The sequence below is a fragment of the Chelonia mydas genome, chromosome 1, assembly GCF_015237465.2.
Source record: "Chelonia mydas isolate rCheMyd1 chromosome 1, rCheMyd1.pri.v2, whole genome shotgun sequence".
Lineage (NCBI taxonomy): Eukaryota > Metazoa > Chordata > Testudines > Cheloniidae > Chelonia > Chelonia mydas.
This window is the reverse complement of record NC_057849.1, coordinates 341,960,725-341,981,461: the sequence shown is the minus strand read 5'-3', so window position 1 is coordinate 341,981,461 and position 20,737 is coordinate 341,960,725. Positions and strand designations below refer to the sequence as shown.

Below are 20,737 nucleotides of genomic sequence, written 5' to 3'. Positions count from 1 at the left end.
CTCATTCCATATTCAACAAGTCAGAAGGGATACATTTAGAAGAGAAACATCTTGATATTTATTGTATGTTACACCCAGTAAGCAACAGGTTCCACTGATAAAGGACCCTCAATCCAGAGCTTAAAGTCCTAAGCAGCACAACCTTTATTCTACTAGGATGAGAAATCAAAGATGGAAAGAGACCTCTGATCAACCAGTCCATCTCTCTGCCAGTACAGATAGATTCTTAATGGATTTTTTTATTGCTGTCCAGTCTTGTTTTAAGTGTCCCAAATAGCAGGGGCTCCCCAATTCCCTTGGGAGACTCTGCCACAATGAAAAAGCACACGGTCAGCAAGCTCTTTTTTGAAATTCAGTCTAATCTATCCCTTTGCTCCTAGTTACACTCTGTTGGATCACCCCAAGTCGTTTCTCTATTCTTAGTGTTTATACACCGCCGTATTTTTAGACGGTTGATTCTCCTCTTACCCCTCTTCAGACTCTTTCAGAAGCCGGCTGGCAATTCGGATCAGCATGCAGTATGCAAATTGAGATTTCAGTCCAGATTTGGTGAATTTATTCAGCATCTTGGAAACTGCAAGGCGATCATTCTTCCTGAGGTGGTAAAGCAGCCCCAATGCGTGATACTACAAAATCAGAGGGAAAATACACATAAGGACAGTCCCTAACAAAACTAAATACCTTAAATACATGTTCCCTTAGGAAGGATTTGATATTGCCACATTTTCTGAGTGCCACAAGTAACCAGACCAGCTATTTCCTAAAAGTACCTTGTCATATTTATATGAAAACAAGTTACTCACAAATGATTAGAACTACAGTTCCAGCTGTTCCCGCATGGTCCTTAAGGGTAAGGATGTCAGAACCAGATATTAGAGAGGGAAAGATCTATAAAACCAACCCGTCCACCACCCTGATGGGGCTTGCCACTGGAACATCAAATGTACCCATTTACAAAACCAGGCTGTATAGAAACAATATGTGCATTTCCAATGCACCTTCCATCAAATAACTCAGCCAACGCCCCTGAGGCAGCGAAGTATTATCCCCATTTTATAGAGTGATCCCAAAGTGGGATTGCTTTATTTTGCCTTCTAATTACTGCCCAAGCTTTTTCTCCTGAGTAGATTAATTTATATTAGGGCTGTCAAGGGATTAAAAAAATTAATCACGATTAATCGCAATGTTAAACAATAACAGAATACCATTTATTTAAATATTTTTCATGTTTTCTACATTTTCAAATATATTGATTTCAATTACAACACAGAATACAAAGTGTACAGTTCTCACATTATATTTATTTTTCATTACAAATATTTGCACTCTAAAAAAACAAAATAAATAGTATTTTTCAATTCACCTAATACAAGTACTGTAGTGCAATCTCTTTATCATGAAAGTTGAACTTACAAATGTAGAATTATATACAAAAAAAACTGCATTCAAAAATAAAACAATGTAAAATTTTAGAGCTTGCAAATCCACTCAGTCCTACTTCTTGTTCACCCAATTACTCAGACAAACGAGTCTGTTTACAGTAAAGGAGATAATGCTGCCCGCTTCTTGTTTACAAGGTCATCTGAAAGTGAGAACAGGTATTCTCATGGCACTATGGTAGACGGGTTACAAGATATTTATGTGCCAGATGCGCTAAAAATTCATATGTCCCTTCGTGCTTCAACCACTATTCCAGGGGACATGCGTCCATGCTGATGATGGATTCTGCTCAATAACGATCGAAAGCAGCATGGATTAACGCATGTTCATTTTCATCATCAGAGTCAGATGCCACCTGCAGAAGGTTGATTTTCTTTTTTGGTGGTCCGGATTCTGTAGTTTTCACATCGGAGTGTTGCTCTTCTGAAAGCATATTCCACACCTTGTCCCTCTCAGATTTTGGAAGGTACTTCAGAGTCTTAAACCTTGGGTCAAGTGCTGTAGCTATCTTTAGAAATCTCACATTGGTACCTTCTTTGTGTTTTGTGAAATCTGCCGTGAAAGTGTTCTTAAAATGAACAACATGTGCTGGGTCATCATCCGAGACAGTTATAACAAGTAATATATGGCAGAATGCGGGTAAAACAGAGCAGGGGACATACAATTCTCTCCCAAGAAGTTCAGTCACAAATTTAATTAACGCATTGTTTTTTTAACAAGTGTCATCAGCATGGAAGCATGTCCTCTGGAATGCTGGCCAAAGAATGAAGGGGCATACGAATGTTTAGCATATCTGGCATGTAAATAACTGGCAATGCCAGCTACAAAAGTACCATGCAAATGCCTGTTCTCACTTTCTGGTGACACTGTAAATAAGAAGAGGGCAGCGTTATCTCCTGTAATGTAAACAAATTGGATCTGTCTTAACGACTGGCTGAACAAGTAGGACTGAGTGGACATGTAGGCTCTGAAGTTTTACATAGTTTTTTTTAGTACAATTGTGTAACAACAAAAAAATCTACATTTGTAAGTTGCACTTACATGACAAAAAGACTGCACTACAGTACTTGTATGAGGTGAATTAAAAAATACTATTTCTTTTGTTTATCATTTTACAGGGCAAATATTTGTAATAAAAATAATATACACTTTGATTTCAATTACAACACCGAATACAATATACATATGAAAATGTAGGAAAAACATCCAAAATATGTAATAAATTTCAATTGGTATTCTATTGTTTAACAGTGCAATTAAAAACTAATTTTTTTAGTTAACCGCGTGAGTTAACTGCAATTAATCAACAACCCTAATTTATATCAAGGCTTAATAAATAGCTGAATCTGGAAAGTCACAAATCCATAGTTGTAGGTTTGTGTGTTTAGGTAAGGATCTAAATACCAACTGTTGTCAGCTCAATTATGCCCTAAACCTTCAATGATTATTTTTACATTTCCTAGCTCCCCGAGAGACTTATTTAAAAACCATCCCTATACAAACACACAAACAGATCTTTTAAAAAGGCCAGACTTAAGGTCTTTCCAGTCATCCTAACGAAGTTTTCTTATCAAAAAATCCCTACATCTCTTGTTTTTTGTCTTGATTCACTGAGATTAATCCCTGAAGAGATTTCAAATTCAAAACAAAACTCCTTCTATCTGGACGGGTCACGAATTCAGCAAAATAGGATCCCAAACACCAGAGAAAATTAGTGGGGAAAAGGTAGACGGCTATACCAAACTGCACATATAATTAAGAAGCTAACATTGTAATTTGGAGAAACTGCATATAGTTTTTTTATACTCATTTTTCACGATTTCCTAAAAATGAAAAGGATGCCTACTTTTGCTGAAAGTCCAGGTGTTTTTAAAAATTCTCCATTAGTTTGAATGGCAAGTTAGAGGCAATTTTCTAAGTGTAATCACATTGACTGGTGTCATGAATTTTACTAATTGCAATAATTACTTCAATAACTTAACATTTTCTGCTACTTACAGTGATTAGTGACACTGAATGAACAAATGAATAGGGTCCTGATCCTGTAATGTGTTGTATGAGGATGGACCCCTTCACCCACCCTCTCCCACATAAGTTAATGGACATCTGCCCACCATATCACATGGCAGGATCAGGGCCTAAGGGTAGTGCTTCCCATTATTTAAGCATTGTTCTATCAGCTAAATTAAGCTCTGAAATACAGACTCCATGGACTTATTAAAAAAATTACAGAAAACCACAAGCATGGTATAGCATGTTTATCGCACTTCATGATACACCAACCTTATGCTCTGAAACATACCTGCACCATGATGTTGTCACTAGAAGCAGCTTCTTGGGCTTCGTTGATCCACCGTTTGACCACATCATAACTTATCTTCATCATGTGCTAGGAGTAGAAACAAAGAACGTTATAAACTAACCAACCACACGGACTTTTACAAGCACCTTTTTTATAATGATAATTTACTGGGAAGTTTTAAGAAAAATTACTAGCATAAAGCATGATTTATCTATCTAGGACTCTGCTCCAAGCCATTGAGACAAAGAGATAAGATCCCCTGCAATAACTAATTTGTATTTTGCATTCTGTTAAATGCTGACACCTGTACATAAAAGCAACTAAGAGTTGGGGGCTTTTATTAATGTTGGAAGAAGAGAGGAGAAAGCACTAAAACTGTCTATCACCCTACCCCTTTAGCCCCATAGAAAGCGCTAATACTGGCCACAAATGCAACTTTCTGTTCCAACTTTCAAGACCCTGCACAGCTCTACTCCTGCCTACCTATGGGGCCTTGTGTACCAAGCGCCTCCTCTCCCCCTTTGCTCTAATGATGACACCAGCCTTATTGCTCTACATGTCCTCTTCCCCGTGCCTTCCTTACGTGCATCTCCCAATCCCAGGGACTGCTGCCCTGGGCTAACGGAGTACAATGGGACCCAGCTGGAGCCACCACTTCCCCCCAGCACACAAAACTGTGCAGTGAGACCCTCCAAACTCTGGGGCACTAGGACCCAAGTGATGCCTCCCCTCCCACCCATGTGGGTTGCTGAGAAGAACCAGCCAGAGACTCTAGCTGGTAGGGGCAGAACCAGCCAAAGCAGGGACCTTTGGACCTCTGCACATTCAGAGAACTATAGAGTTTTAATTGGCCTTTCTTTGCGCTCCGCTGATTGTGAGGGAGGAAGAAGGTTGGTGCAAACAGCCAGTGTCTTCACCTCAGCTTCATTCAACAGCTGCCCCTCTTCTCCCCTGCCCTGCCCGCCTCATACACCTTCCCTTCTGCTTTCTTTCCATCTACTTGATCCCCTCCTAAGTAAAATCACATACCAAAAAATTGCGGAACTAACCTGACATTTGCTGCCATCACATTGTTCACTCTGCTGGTGTGTTCTACCACTTTGCTCACACTGAGTCTGTCTATTTAGCCTGTATGCTCTTTGGGGCAGGGACCATCTCCCACTCTGTGTTGATACAGTGCCTAACACAATGGGGCCTATGCTTTGGTGACCCTTAGGCACTACCATAATAAACATATTAAATACAAACTACAATACAGGGAGTCAGGCCCTCACCCTCATTTCCCCCTGGCACCATGCCAAGCACCTTCTCCCACCCAACACTGCTTAAGAGGAGGAGGGAGGGAGATTACAATACAAATATAAAGCTAATTCCTTCCTCCAGGGCTCCCAGTGCATCTTGTCCTCTCTATGTTCGTCTTAGACTGTAGGGTTATCAGGGCAGAGACCATCAGTGGTTGTACAGAACCAAGCATGCTTGTTGGTACTTAAATAATAACAGAATTGATAAACATTTCTTATTTATACAGAGACACAGGTGGGCGCAGCACTTGCAAACATGCAGGGAGACCAGGTTCCTGCCCAGAGGAGCAAATGCTCTAAATTAAACCCAAACACGAAACAAGCTATTAAGATATGGAATAGAAGTAGTTAGTGCTAAGGAAGAAGCTTGCTTGGGGCATGGGAAGTGAAAGGCAGAAACCTCTAAGTAGGAGAAGAGAGGACGGGGCAAAGAGAAGGGGAATAGGAGGAGGAACAATAGCTAACATGAAGGCAGGTCAGAGCGATACATAGAACACACAACCCTTCCCCTGTCATAACTAAATAAACCAGATTAATGTAATGTAATGCTATTTCTGCACTTACTAAGGAAGACACTAGAGCAGAACTCGATACACTGGGGACTTTATCCACAATGGCCTGCTTCATGTACCTCTCAATGGCCTGCAACATTGTACCCTATGAAAGGAAAGAAAAGCAACACTTCATGTTCATTTCTAGAAGCAGGAGGTGATCAATGCACTAACCAATGTAATTTCAAAGAGACAGAAAAATATACATAGTATTTGCATATATTTACAAATACAACAAGGGAACAAAACATGCACCTTGAAGATGGCACCTTCAGACTGCTTTAATGACATTACAGTCAATCCTTGCAACACGCACCTCTGTGAGATAGCCAAGCAGAGCGTGCTTCCTCCCTGGAAGTTAAGTTGACCAAAGCTACAGAGCAAGGCAGTGTTGGAGCTGGAATTAAAATTCCAAAATTCTTGTCTCCTAATCCCATGTTCAGTCTGCTAGCCAAGATGCTTCTCTGTGGAGTTAGAGAGAAGTTTTGGCACATCTGTTGGAGTGGTAAAACTAGGTCTAAACCTGATTCTTTATAAACAGTTCTGCCCAAGGTGGCTGCTCATTACTCCCACAGGGCATTCTGCAAAAGAGATGTTCCTCTTCTCCAAACCCACCCAAACCGATTCTCTCCCTCACTCATGGGATTGTTCTGTACTTACATCAGTGATTCTGCAGAGAGCTCTAATGGCCGGGCCTCGGTATACATCTTCCTTCCCAGTCATGTCTTTGGTCAAACTAGAATAATTAAAACAGACTGTTAATATCATTGTTATTATATTATTAAATATTTATATTACGGTACCACATCCCTTCTAAAAAAACATAGCTTGTTATTTTTATAAGGCATCATTCAAGTTATTACCATGCAACTGCTAAGACCCACTGTTGGCTAGACAGCACCTGAGAGTCATTTGAAAATTATTAACATTTGGCGCTACAGAACGGAAGTACACAAATCCATAATACAGAACATAAACTAAAAAGATTCCATTGCCATAAGTCTAGGACTTGATTTTTTTGGACAAGATTGGCTGTCCTCCTGTATTCCTGTTTCCTCTAGCTCCATGGATGTTGACACTAAAAACAACATGTTTAATGGCTAATTTGTTAGGTTTACTAGTCAAAAATATTACTTCTTTCCAACTGCCAAGCTACCCGTTCTATCTAGGATCTGAAAATCTGTCTGGAGTCTGGCTCTTACATTAGTTACACACAGTGACAAAGATTCTGTGGCCAGAACCTGACAGTTCTGTTGATGAAGTCAGTCAGACTATAACTCAGTTCTCCCACAGCTGCATTGTCTCTGCAGGGTGAACAGGAAGGTACAAGCTTGTTTTTGTCAGAAACATTAAGCAGCTATGACAGGGAGCAGATATGCTTAGCATGAAATAATCATTTTATGCTTTAGTCTCTCTTCTGTTTACAACCACAGCTTAAAGAAGTTAATAGCTCACTTTGTAGATCTGATGATGTACCTGATTTCACAGAACATATTTAGTTTCCCTGGCTGTCCACTTTATACAGATCAGGGAGCCAACCTTGTGAAAAATGCTGCAACTGAAGTAACAATACAGTAACATTTAATTATTTGCTTTAGAAACCTGTAGCTGGATTTTTCTAATACCTGCTGGTGACAATGATGACATCCTCAGAAATGTTGGCCATCTCTTTGATAGTAAGGTAGCACATTCTTCTTAAGGTTTGCTGTGGGAGTTTAATCACAAAAAGCATTAAGACTTGCCTACTCAGAAACAATATTTAACTCTAGTTACTATAGACAAATACTCCTCCCTCCAATTATATGATCTTAAAAATAATACTAACCACTGTAGCAACTTTCATAGAAAACTGCTTATACAGAGACTAGAAACTTGGAAGCTACACACTCCTGCTAACAGGGTTCCCGCCATGTTTCATGTTATTGCCCAAATCCATAGAATAACTTGGCTTGTACAATATACCTGTCCACACTGGTGAGGCAGACTAGACTAGAATACTGTTAGTTTAGCCTGTATACTTCTGATACCAGCATAAAATTTTTGTGAAACTTGCTAAAGTGGTTATTCATTTTTCAAGGTTAAATTTTTTTGGTTATTTTAATCTACAGTAGCTAGAGTTTTAACAGAGCAAGTTTTGACCCTTCATTATCATTAAGTTAAATCAATGCGATATTACTTTAAATGGGACTTTGTGCAGATCATAGAGAACCGCAAGAGATTTCACGGGCTAAGCAATAGGTTTCACTGGTTAGCCATGACAGAAATCACATTTTAAGACTGTTCAGTACTGAGACAGTCACTCGTACTGTGTATTATAATTAAATTAGAAACTTTTCAGCAAGTCTCCCCATTTCCAATTTTCAAATGGAAGAAATATGCACAAAATATCAATGATTTACACTCTAAATTTAACTATTTGAAGGCAACTGATGAAGCCTAATAGGCTCATGGTACAAGAGAAATTGGTACTGCAGAATCTGGATTTAAAAAAGGTCACAAAAATCTGACATTTGTGATATTTTGCGTCCGGGCAGAAGCACTCTGAAGCACCTGACGCTGGCCATCAGAAGACGGGATACTGGGGTAGATGGACCATTGGTTTGACCCAGTTTGGCCATTCTTATGTTCTTATAAGGTTGCTTATAAAACGTTCCCTATGATTAATACACTAAAAAAACCAGTAAGTTAGAATTCTAGCAGGGATGAAAGAGACTCATCAGACTCAGTCCACCCCCTGAGACGATACGATTTTCCCATGCTTCCTCAGAGAAAATTCGGTTACTAACCTTCCATAACCATTGTTCTTCGACACGTGTTGTTCATGTCCATTCCAATGTAGGTGTGTGCTCGCCCTAAGCACCGCCACTGGAAAGTTTTTCCCTCAGTGGTATCTGTTGTGTTGGCTCTGTTGCCCCCTTGAGTTGTGCACTTAAGCGCCAGCATAAAGGGCCCTGCCAACCCGCCACCTCTTCAGTTCCTTCTTGCTGACTAACTCCGACAAAGGGGTAGGAGGGTAGGTTTTGGAATGGACATGAGCAACATATCTCAAAGAACTACAGTTATGGAAGGTTAGTAATCATTTTTTTCTTTTTTGAGTGCTTGCTCATGTCCATGCCAATGCAGCTGACTCCCAAGCATGTGTAGGAGATGGGTTTGGAGTTCATTGACAAGCAGATTGTAGCACTGCTCTGCCAAATCCAGTGTCAGCTCTGGCCTGCTGAATGATGGCACAGTGAGATGCAAAAGTGTGGACCGAAGACAACGTTGTTGCTCTACAGATGTCCTGGATAGGAACCTGTGCCACGAACGCGCATTGTGACCGCTGAAGCCTTGGAGTGGGCTGCTGAGTCCGCTGCACCCAGGGATGCCTGCAGGGACGCCTTTGCCACAGCCATGCCTTCCTTTATGAGAGTCGCGAACTCTTGCTTCCTGAGGTGGCAACTCCTTAAACTTTTCCTCAGAGTCCCAGGAGTTGAAATGGTACCTGCTCAGGAGTGCCTGCTGGCTGGTAATCCTGAGCTAGAGACCCCCTGTCAAATAGACCTTCCTCCCAAAAAGGTCTAACTTTTTGGCATCCTTGGCCTTCAGTGTTGGTTCCTGTTGGCCCTGCCTTTCCCGCTCGTTGGCAGCCGACACCACCAACGAACCCAGTGGTGGGTGCATGTACAGGAACTCAAACCCTTTTGCCGGGAAAAAATATTTCCTCTCAGTCCTTTTTGCCATCGGCTGCAGGGACGCCGGGGTCTGCCACATAACCTTGATGGGCTCCATGGCTCCATCGTTCAGGGGCAGCGCATCTCTTGCGGGGCCCGTTGCCGCGACTATGTCCACAAAAGAGTGGGAGGATTCCCTAATTTCCTCCACCTGGATCCCCAGATTTTGAGCTACCCTCCTTAGAAGCTCTTCATGTGCCTTAGAATCCTCCTCCAGGGACAGAATATCAGTTCACGTGACAGCCTCATTGGGGGAAGAGGAGGATGCTTGGACCGGCTCTACTCTTTGCCCTCGGCGCCATCCAGATCCTTTGGTACCATTTCATGATACATGGCACTGGTCTTGGTAACGGAGACTGGATCACGTTCTGGTGCTGGAGGTTGTCCGGGCTCCAAAGCCACCGAACATGACCTCCTGGAATGGGACCCCAGTTGCACTGGGAATGCCAAGGGGTTCCAGAAAGACCACTGCATGGGGAACTGCCACTGCCCCGGTGACCATGCCACCAGTGGGACCCCTTGACTCGGGGCCACAGCCAGATAGTATCTAGACTGGCAGTGCCAGCTCCTTCGCAAGACGTAAGACTCCACGTCCGAGTCCATCACTGATCCCTCCAAAGACCAGGCTGTAGCAGTGCTGACCGGTGCCGGTGAACGGTGCCAGGAGGAAGGGGACAGGGACTGAGCCATCATGGCTGGTTTTCCCTTCGAAACTATCTGCGGCCTCAAGCCTGCAGAGGTCTGCCCTGTCGGTGCTGCCCTCAACAGTTCCCGTATGGCTGGGGACGACTGTACCAGTAGCACCAGTAAGTCCCTTGCTGCCATGAAGGCCTGCACTGTCAACCACACCGGTGATCACACCGGTAGGGGCTCTGGTGCCTCTCTCGCAATGGCGAGTCTATCCATGCCGGACTCAACAGCTCCCGTTCCAGGACTGGAATCAATGGCATGGCATGGGATGCCAGTGCCACAGGGTGGCCCGACCTGGGTCGTACCCTGACAGTATCCCTCTGTGGCACCGATCTCAGTGTTGGTGATCGGCCTGACACTGAGGCACTGGCGATGTTGAAGAGTGCCTAGTGTCTCTTGCCGGCGCATCCTTCTTGGGCTCTGGAAATGCCTGACAGTGCTGGGGTTCCTTAGATGAAGTCGGAGTGTCTCTCCTCGGAACCAGAGATGAGGAATGACACCAGGTGTCTCGAAGTGAAGCCAGGGTACTCCTCACCTAGGCTGAGGTAGTTGGTGCCGAGTCCGAGTGTGCTGGAGGTTGGAGCACTGTCTCCAGGAGGACAGAGCGAAGTCTAGTGTCCCTATCCTTCTTGGTGCAAGGCTTAAATTCCCTACAAATCTTGCACTGCTCTCGCATATAAGCTTCCCCTAGGCACTTAAGGCAGCTGGAATGGGGGTCACTCACAAGTATAGGCTTATGACAAGAATCACAAGGCTTAAAGCCCAGAGACCAAGGCATGCCCCGGTGCTCAGGGGTGGTTAACCCCACTTAGCGGGGTTAACTAACTAATAACTGAAACTTACTGCTAAACTACAATAAACTATATACACCAAGAGTAGAGATATTCCACTGGGGAGTACTTGCAGAAGCAAGAACGAAACACAGTTCCAGCAACCGTCATGGGCTGAAAGAAGGAACTAAGGGGGTGGCAAGTCAGCAGGGCCCTTTATACCGGCGCTATGAGCACGCGACTCCAGGGGCACCAGAGCTGAACTGACATATACTACTGAGGGAACAACTTTCCTGTGGCGGTGCTCGGGGTGAGCACACGCCTATGTTGGAATGGTCATGAGGAAACACTCGAAGAAGAACATATCACATATTAAATGGATACTACATACATCTTAACCAAAGACTTAACCCAATTCTTTGAGAACATTCTAATCCCTTTACTTCTAGCAGGTTGAGTCAAACGCCTTTCTAAGGAATGCTGGAGCTCTAGTCTGTAAACAACACTTTCTTAATTTTGAGAGGCCCATATGGTGCTTTCAAATCGAGCATATTCCTCTATCTAAGCTACTTATATCAGAGCAATGGGACCATATCTGAACACTTCACAATTTCTGCTACTATCAGAGGGTTCACAAAGATCCCACTGAGGGTACAACGCAGCACGTGAAACATTTTTCCTTAAATACAGAGACTTACATCATTAGACTGAAATAATCTGGTCATTGCAAAGAAGGCTTCTGTGGCTTCAGTAGTTCCGAAATGTTCACCCTAAGGATCATATGCAAGCAGCAGACGTTAGAGACCAATCAAAAGTCCAGTAGCTTTCTCTTTTTAGTTCTCTCTCGTCTATAATGCCCACTTAGATCCTTGGACTCCATCCTCTGCCTCTAAACCTTTTTCTTTTTTAAAATCTTTTTTAGAAACACTCCCTTCTTCACCTTGTGTTTCTCATAGAGCACACAACAATCTAATTACACTTTTTACGTAGCTTGTTTCAACAGGAGCATCATCCATGATACCAGCAAAGTAACAGGAACAGGGTTTGTTAATTAACCTGTGCTCCCTCTGCTGTCTTTACAGCAGCAGGGGTTATGGTTTTTGTTTTAAGTTTTCGTCAACTGAGAAGAAGAGTCTCCTAGGATTTCCCCATCACAAAACTTGTGCTGATTCAGATACAGCAGAACATGTTGGACCTTGTAATCCCTGCTGATCACACCTGAGTATTAAATATTGCCCCATCAGGCCATATTTCATGTACTCACAGACATCTAGGTATCTAAGCTAAACATAATTCCTCAACATGGAGTTCTGTTCTCTACATAGGCAAAGAAAGAACCATGTGACAATCATTACCCAACCATTTTACCATTCAAACTCTTGTTTAAACATGGCTATTTCTACAATATAGAGAAGGCTGGTTCTGGCTAATACGGCATCACTGTGAACAGGAATAAATGGGATGCAGCTCCCAGAAGTCTATCATAAAAAGTCTTAAAAGCTTCAGTGAGCTGTGTCTCATCTCCACCAAGGAAAGCTGAAAATCAAAACTAAGATCATAACATTATATAATAGGGTTCAATTTTTGTTACCCTTAATAAGCTGCCCTCTAGACTGACAGCATAAAGTGCAAGTTGTTTTGCTATCCTTGAAGTACAGTAATTCTTTCATGCTAAACTTTTTATCAGAAAAGACTAATCCTAGGTGTGTGTTTGGGTTAGGAAGATCCACTTACCTGGTTCAGTAAGTAAAGGATCTTGGTAAGTATATGCAGACATCTTCGTGGATTTATGGGAGTCTCATTAAAGATACGAGCCTGCAGACACAGCAGAAAAATTGCATTATTGCATAACTCATTGGTAACACTTTACCCACTCACCCCATGGGATCAGGATAACTCATTTCACCCAGTCTTATTGTATACTGCACCTTAACATGAATGCCAATTAATAAAAGCACTTAGCTGAAAAATGGACTCAGTTTTAGACAGATGGCTTTGAAGTGATTTGAACCAGGGACTGGATCTCAGGTTCCTAGGTTCTAATCATATAGCCAATCAGTGGTAAACCTTGGGCAATTCTATTAATACTGAAAGTCTTTGTGTTTTCTGTATGCCAGTTTAGTTTAGATTTTAAAAGTTTCCTTTCCAGCATCTGCAACCAAACTCAGAAGCATTGTACTAGTGCAAGGGAACCTGAAAGTGAAATTAAAAAATCTATTTTTGGATGCAAAGAGCTATAAATGTGAAAAGAGCCCCAAACACTTCACAGATCTTATACATATAACTGCAGTGACATACAGCTAGCCACCTCTCAGGTGCACAGATGTAGCCAGGCGAAGAACTACTGAAAAGCATGCTGCATGGCATGACAATAGGGACACAGAAAAAAAGCCTCTTCAGTAGGGGCCATTAGATCTTTAGTGTCCATGCAAATTAAACAGGTCCTCTGTCTTCCTGAAAGATCCCCACACAGTAAACTGCATGTGCACTCAATTTATTGTATCTACCCTGGAAGGATTAATTGACCGTGTATCAGTTTTAACCACTGACTGCACAAAGTCCAGGTATTTCAAATCTGTTGCTTAGGTCACTAGAGCATCCAGCCCAAAGCTATAGCAACATACATAATAAACTTTCTGTTCATACCTCTTGAAGGACAGCACTCTTCTCCAAATGCTGGAAAGGATTGGAGCCACTACCTAAATAATAAAACAAATCATAGATGGTTACCCACGTGCTAGACGCCATGGAACTGAGTGCACAGAATGCCAACTCTTACACTGCCATAAGCTATCTCACTATGAACTGTTTCAGAGTAGCAGCCGTGTTAGTCTGTATTCGCAAAAAGAAAAGGAGTACTTGTGGCACCTTAGAGACTAACCAATTTATTTGAGCATAAGCTTTCATGAGCTACAGCATCCGATGAAGTGAGCTGTAGCTCACGAAAGCTTATGCTCAGATAAATTGGTTAGTCTCTAAGGTGCCACAAGTACTCCTGTTCTTTTCACTATGAACTGTGCAGAACGACCTGTCAAGTGGCTCTTAATGCTGCTAAGCGGCATTGCAATCTGAGGATCTGATGTTCACCAGGAGCAGCATCTAGGCTAGTTTCAGGCGCTGCCTGTTTAGGGTGCGGGGAAAAAACCCCAAACCCAACTCTTTCCATACAAAAAGAAAAGGAGGACTTGTGGCACCTTAGAGACTAACCAATTTATTTGAGCATAAGCTTTCGTGAGCTCCTCTTCTTTTTGCAAATAAGACTAACACGGCTGTTACTCTGAAATTTTTCAATACAGTGTCTCCAGCTAGCCAATTGGTGAAGTTATCACAGCATCAGTGCCAAGTGAGGCTGCTAGCTCCCTTTCTTCCCACCCCAACCTGCCAAAATAGCACTGCCACTACACACGCTATAATCCAGGGGTGGCCAAACTTACTGACCCTCTGAGCCCATACGAAAATCTTCAGAAGTTCGAGAGCCAAAAGACATGCACAATCTGCCCTACAGGGTGGCTCCTGCTGGGGCACAGAGCTTAAGCCCCAAGACCCTATTCCCCACAAGGCAGAAGCCTCTAGCCCCACCACAGGGCAGAAACCCCAAGTTCCCTCTCCCCAAGTCTGGTAGTTGGAGAATAGTGGGGGGCTCTGCAAGCCACACTTCAACTGTAAAAGAGCTCATGCGCCTCGGTTTGGCCACACCTGGAATAATCACTAACACTGGGCAGCTTTAGCAAAACATTAATATAGGGCATGATAAAAAAAAAACCTGCCCTTAGAAAATTAAAAGTTACATTCCATAGTATATGCCTAGTCCAGATACCTACTGACCAGAAGACTAAACCTACCAGCCACAGGTAGGTATGAAAAATTGGAAGAGGAACTCCAGCAGCAAGATCAAAGGACAACGATCTGATTGAAAAATCCAGCCCTAGTGTCACCTTCAGCTCTAGGAAGGGTAAAGGTGCTTGCATTTCTACCATGGGTGCTTGTCCCTGAATACTGCTTATAGGCACTCTTAACCTCTGACTTTTAGATCATCTTCTCTAGCTAATAATCCCAGTTCCTGCCTCCACAGCAGGGGTAGTCACTAGGAGGACTGTGGGCCAAATCCAGACTGTCAGATGCTTTTGAACAGACTCCGAAATCTTTTTTCTACTTATTATTATTATTGTTATTTTTGTATTATTTTCTCTGGAGTCTGGACCTTGACCATGAAATTTGGACCTTGATAAAAGATAATTGACTACCTGTGCTCTACAGCTACTACGGGTATGTCTACACTGCAATTAGATACCCATGGTTGGCCTGTGCCTGCTGACTCAGGCTTGCAGGACTTGGGCTAAGGGGTTGTTTAACTGCGGTGTAGACATTGGGTATGTCTACACTGCAATCAAAAACCTGCAGCTGGCCCATGCCAGCTGACTTGGGCTTGTGAGGCTCAGGTTGCAGAGCTGTTTCACTGCACTGTAGACTTCTGGGCTCAGGCTGTGAGGTGGGAAGGTCCCATACCTGAGCCTGGAAGTCTACACTGCAATGAAACAGCCCTGCAGCCCCAGTAAACCCAAGCCCGAGCCAGCTGGCCCGGGTGTGGGTTTTTAAGTGCAGTATAGATATACCCATTGTGACTTAGGCTGCAGCCTAAGCTCTGGGACCCTCCCACCTCCCAGGGTCCTAGAGCCTGGGCTCCAGCCCGAGCCCAAATGGCTACATAGCAATTAAACAGCCCCTTAGCCTGAGCCCAGTGAGCCCAAGTCAGCTGGCAGGGGCCAGCTGCAGGTGTCTAACTGCAGTGTAGACATGCTACTTGACACCAAGGGTAGCAGGCAACTGATAAGACTCTCGACAGTTTCATTGCTGTATAAAGGGTTATGAAGAGCAGAAGTAAAATTGTGCAGTCTTGTTAATTCTACTCTTCTGTTTGTCGGCAAAGCTCAGAGGAACAAAAGTGGCAATGGAACGGTGTCTGCAGACTTAGGAAATGACAGTTCCCTGTTGGAAGATTATCTTAAAAACTAGAGGGTCTAGAAGAATTTGCTAAATTTAAATTCTGAAAAAACTCCTGGCTTAGCTCCCCCTAGCCACCCATGAAAGCTTCCCACATGTGAGTAGATTTATTTTCCAAACCCTAGCATAATTGTCTACATGTCTACTAGACCACAAAGAATTTTACACCACCAACTGAATGATCTGTGTAGCATATGCAAGTTACCATGGTAATGAGCACAGAATAGACAGTGTACTTTAATTACTACAGCGAGTGTGGTATAGATGGACAAGGTAATTTGGGCCCCAAACTCATTTCCTTCTTGGCCTCATCGCTGAGGGGCTGCCAACAAGACTGACTGCAGTTGCCACTCTTGCTATGTTTTATTTTTATGATGTTGACCCCTGCCCAGCAGAGAGACAAGGTGGATAAGAATATCATTAATTGGACCCTCTTCTGCTGGTGAGATAGACAAGTTTTTGAGCCACATAGAGCTCTTCTTCAGGTCTGGGAAAGATACTCCCAGTGTCACAGCTAAATACAAGGTGGAACAGATGTGACACTGTGAATACCTTTCCCAGACCTAAAGAAGAGCTGTGTGTGGCTCAAAAGCTTGTGTCTCTTACCTTATCCCTCTAATATCTTGGGACCGACACAGCTACAACTACACTGCATACCTGCCCAATAGAAGTGAGACTAAACCATGAATGGTTTCAGAGTAGCAGCCGTGTTAGTCTGTATTCGCAAAAAGAAAAGGAGGACTTGTGGCACCTTAGAGACTAACAAATTTATTTGAGCATAAGCATAAGTATATAAATCTCCCCACTGTATTTTCCACAGTATGCATCCGATGAAGTGAGCTGTAGCTCAAGAAAGCTCATGCTCAAATAAATTGGTTAGTCTCTAAGGTGCCACAAGTACTCCTTTTTCTTTTTGCAAACCATGAATGTGACAACAGCTTTATTCGGAACACTGAATGGTATTTTAAATTTACTATGAAACAATTTAAACAGCACAGTTCCTCCAGCCCAACACACTGATGGGTTAGGACATAAGAATGGCCATACTGGGTCTGACCATTGGTCCAGCTAGCCCAGCATCCTGTCTTCCATCAGTGGCCAGTGCCAGATGCTTCAGAAGGAATGAACAGAACAGGGCAATTATTTCCCACCGTTTCCAGTCCCCAGCATCCGGTCGTCCCAGGCTTAGGAACCCCCAAAGCATTGGGTTGTTTAGCAGCATTAATTTGACAGCACACCTCACTAGAAATGAGCCCTGCTGGTTCGTATTTCTCTTTGGCTATGGAAAACATCCCAGCTGCCACCAGCCTGTTCCACACATGGTATTGTAGCGTTTCTCGCATGCGGCCACAGTGGCTGCACTGGACACCAGGGGATTTTTCCGGGGCCACAACAGCCTCCTGGGTGGAGGCTGGGGGGCAGGGGAGCAGCAGCGGCCTCTCCCCGCGGTGCCCAGCTGCTGCTCCTGGCTGCCCTGGTGTCTGCAGGGATGTGGTGCTCTGTCCCATCTAGTGGCACCCAGACCACTTAGAGAGAGAGAGAGAGAGAGAGAGAGATTAATGAGTCTGCTCCACAGCCTTAGCTAACAGCCAAGTGGCTTTTCCCTCCTGCGGTGGAGGCTCCTGCAGGAAGCCCCGGAAGTCCCAGGTTCGACCCTGCCCGCCGACAGGCCGGCGTTACCCGGGGAGCAGCAGCCTGCACCAGGCAGCCCCCTGGGGGGCTCTGCAGACACCCGTGGTCACGGTGCGCGCTCAGCGGGCTCCGGCCCTGGGTGGCGGGGCTCGGGTTGGGAAAAACGCCCCCGGAGGCCACCGAAACCTTTGTCCTGCGAAGCCCGGGGAGAGGGGGATAAACCGGGCACCGCGCAGCCACCCAGCGCACTCCGGATCAGCGGCCTGAGCCAAGCCCGCGGCGGCGGCCCCGCCCGGCCCAGGGCGGAGCGTTAACCGCCGTGGCCGCCCCGGCAGCGCGCCCGGGGCGGGGGGAAAGACCCGCCCTCCCCCTGGCCGCCCCACGGAGCCCAGCAGAGCTAGTTAGGCCCCAGAGCGAGCCCGGAGCGGGGAAGGGGCGGCGGGAGAGGAGCCGGGCGGGCCTCTCAGCCGCCGCCGCTGGGCGGCAGGAACCGCACCGGCTGGACACGCGCCCCCTGCCTGCCTGCCTGCCCGCCCGCCCAGGCCGCGGCCCCTCCCCCGTACCGGTCTCCTCGTCCTTCTTGTCGAACTTCTTAATCATACCGGGCCCGCGCGCTCGCCTCCCTCAGAGCCGTGAGCAGCCGCCGGAGCCCGGAGGGAGCGCCCGCCGGAAGGCCCGCCTCCAAACCCTGCAACGCGCCACATGACTGGCCCGCGTAGCCGCCAGTCACCGTGGAGCCACGCCCCCTCGCCTGACGCCTTGGTCCACGCCCCCTTCCAGGCTGGCCGCAACCAACCACGTCCGGGACACGCCCCCTTCGCTCTCCGGGTGCCTCAGGAAAGCGGGGGAGGGGGAGTTCCCATTTAAAGGGACAGAGCCCATATTTAGGACAGGTTTCAGAGTAACAGCCCTGTTAGTCTGTATTCGCAAAAAGAAAAGGAGAACTTGTGGCACCTTAGAGACTAACCAATTTATTTGAGCATGAGCTTTCGTGAGCTACAGCTCACTTCATTGGATGCATACTGTGGAAAATACAGAAGATGTTTTTATACACACAAATCATGAAAAAATGGGTGTTAATCACTACAAAAGGTTTTCTCTCCCCCCACCCCACTCTCCTGCTGGTAATAGCTTATGTAAAGTGATCACTCTCCTTACAATGTGTATGATAATCAAGGTGGGCCATTTAGGACAAGCTTCTCCCCATAACCCTCCTTCTCTCCCAATGAGCTTTGCTTTGGAGCCGAAGCCCCACCAGAGGCTGGAAATAGGGCTGCCAACTTTGACTGGATGAATTCCTGAAGGTTTCATCAGATGATATTATTTTTAATTAAAGCTTAATCTTTAATTCCTGGAGACACCAGGACAATCCCGGAAGCTTGGCAACCCTCGCTGGAAAGATGCATATAAAAATGATCGGCAACTTTAACAAAAGTTTTGTTTAAAGATTTTTTTGAAAATTTCATAATACTTAGAAAATAGTGAGTAGTTTCCCCAATTAACGGTTGAAGAATTAATCCTGAATATTGGGGATAACTACTATTCTATATTGCTAGATGGGAAGAGACCCAAAGTGCTTTACACCCTGGATGCACACAGCCTCACTGAAACCATCAGTCACTCGCTAATCTACACACAGCTGTATACATGCAGGTCACTTTACAGACCATGGCCTTGATCCTGCATTCTGAGCCATAGAGCAGACACCAGCACTAATGCACACCCCCACTGTCTTCAGTGGACTGCTCACGTGGGTAAAGGTAACCATGAATGGCCTGGTCTACACCTAAAACTTAGGTCGACCTAGCTATATTGCTCAGGACTGTGAAAAATTTCACTGTCTCTGCAACATAGTTAGGTTGATCTAACCCCCATTGTAGTTGCAGCTATGTAGATGGAAGAATTCTTCAGTCAACTCACCTACTTCCTCTCGAGGGGGTGGATTTACTACAGTGACGGAAAATGCCCCCTCCATTGCTGTAGTAAGGGTCTACAGTACAGCAGTTTAGCTGCAGCACTCAACTGTAGCACTTGTAGTGTATGTAAGTGGGGGAATAGTCCCGCTCTTGTGGGGAACTTTCCTGGCTTCTGCACTACCCCGGGGAAGTGGGCTAGCGAAAGGATCTGAGTCCTCGCTCCCACTTCCTTTACCAAGTGGCCTCCTTGCCCTTGAGGACTCCCCTTCCACTCTCCTGTCTGGCAGAGTCCTCGTAACCCTAACAAGGCTGGGCCCAGGATTCCTGGGGGGCTTGACCCCCAACCCTGCTGTGGTCACCTAGGGCAGGGGCTAGGGTGTCCCCACTCCGGGGTACTCTCTCTGCACTGGGCACTTCTCTGACCCACTGACCATTACCTACAAGTTAAAGCAAATGCAAGTTATTTAATCAACAATTAATTTTAAAAAGAATAAGGAAAAATGGGAAAGTTTAAAGGAAACACATCACCCCGCTCTGTGGCAGGGAACATCACAAACAGGGTCTCTGGAACGTCAGGGCAGTTCACAGTCTGTTCCTTGTAGGTTTCAGGCCTTCTTCTCTGGCCCTGGCTGTGCTGCAGGGATGCTGTGGGTTGGACACTTGCTGTGGTGGTGGCCACACGCTCTCAGGCTTTAAGTGGTAGGACACTTCTTCCCAGTGTCGCCCCCGCCCTGTCGGGGTTACGATCCAAGCCTGGCCTGCAGAGCCCCTTGGCTGAGATGTCTCCCTGTGCTGGACCCACTGCCCAGGGTCCCTGTCGCTCTCCCCAGCTGCTCACCGCACCCAGCTCTAGACAGCTCCAGCCCCAGCTGCACCACTCGGTCTCTGCCGGGCTGCTGCTCTGCCTCCAGCTCCCTGGGCTGCTTCTTTGGCCCCTCTGGCTCTGGTTGCTGCAGCTCTGCTCCCAGGACAGGTCTGCTCTGCAGGCTGCTTCTGTGACTCTGCTCCCAGCACTGACCTGCTTCCTGGGCTGCTTTCTGGCCCCTCTGGCTCTGGTTGCTACAGCTCTGCTCCCAGGGCCAGTCTGCTCTGTCTGGGCTGTGCCTCTGGCTTTGGGGCTGCAGCTCTGCTCCCAGGACAGGGTCTGCTCTCTCTGGGCTGCTTTTTTGGTCCCTCTGGATCTGGCACAGCTCTGCTCCCCAGCTTAGCTTGGGCCCCTGCTTTCTCCTTAGCTCGGCCCTGCTCTGTCTGACCCAGGAAAATCCAGCTCACACGGAGGATGGGACCTCCCTGGCCTCCTGACTCTCTAATTAGCCTGCCCACCATGTCATTCGGGCTGACCTGGAGCATTGGCCTCTCCCCATTGTTCCTGGGGACTATCAGTCTCAGGGTCCTGGTTTCCCATAGACCCTTCCCCTTTT

General features: G+C 45.6%; 1 protein-coding gene across 1 annotated transcript in view; it reads right to left on the bottom strand.

The window, feature by feature from the left end:
• The window catches only part of COPG2 (COPI coat complex subunit gamma 2), a 36,263-nt gene extending 18,118 nt beyond the window's left edge, over positions 1 to 18,145 (bottom strand). Inside the window, exons 1-9 of the mRNA XM_007055945.4 lie at positions 17,964 to 18,145; positions 13,414 to 13,466; positions 12,502 to 12,582; positions 11,466 to 11,537; positions 7,220 to 7,299; positions 6,255 to 6,330; positions 5,608 to 5,700; positions 3,743 to 3,829; positions 469 to 626 (exon numbers count right to left, since the gene is read on the bottom strand). Of these exons, the coding sequence (XP_007056007.1) occupies positions 469 to 626; positions 3,743 to 3,829; positions 5,608 to 5,700; positions 6,255 to 6,330; positions 7,220 to 7,299; positions 11,466 to 11,537; positions 12,502 to 12,582; positions 13,414 to 13,466; positions 17,964 to 18,000 (737 nt within the window). The 5' untranslated portion in view covers positions 18,001 to 18,145. The remainder of the gene's footprint in view (positions 1 to 468; positions 627 to 3,742; positions 3,830 to 5,607; positions 5,701 to 6,254; positions 6,331 to 7,219; positions 7,300 to 11,465; positions 11,538 to 12,501; positions 12,583 to 13,413; positions 13,467 to 17,963) is intronic.
• Between the last annotated feature and the right edge of the window lie 2,592 nt (positions 18,146 to 20,737).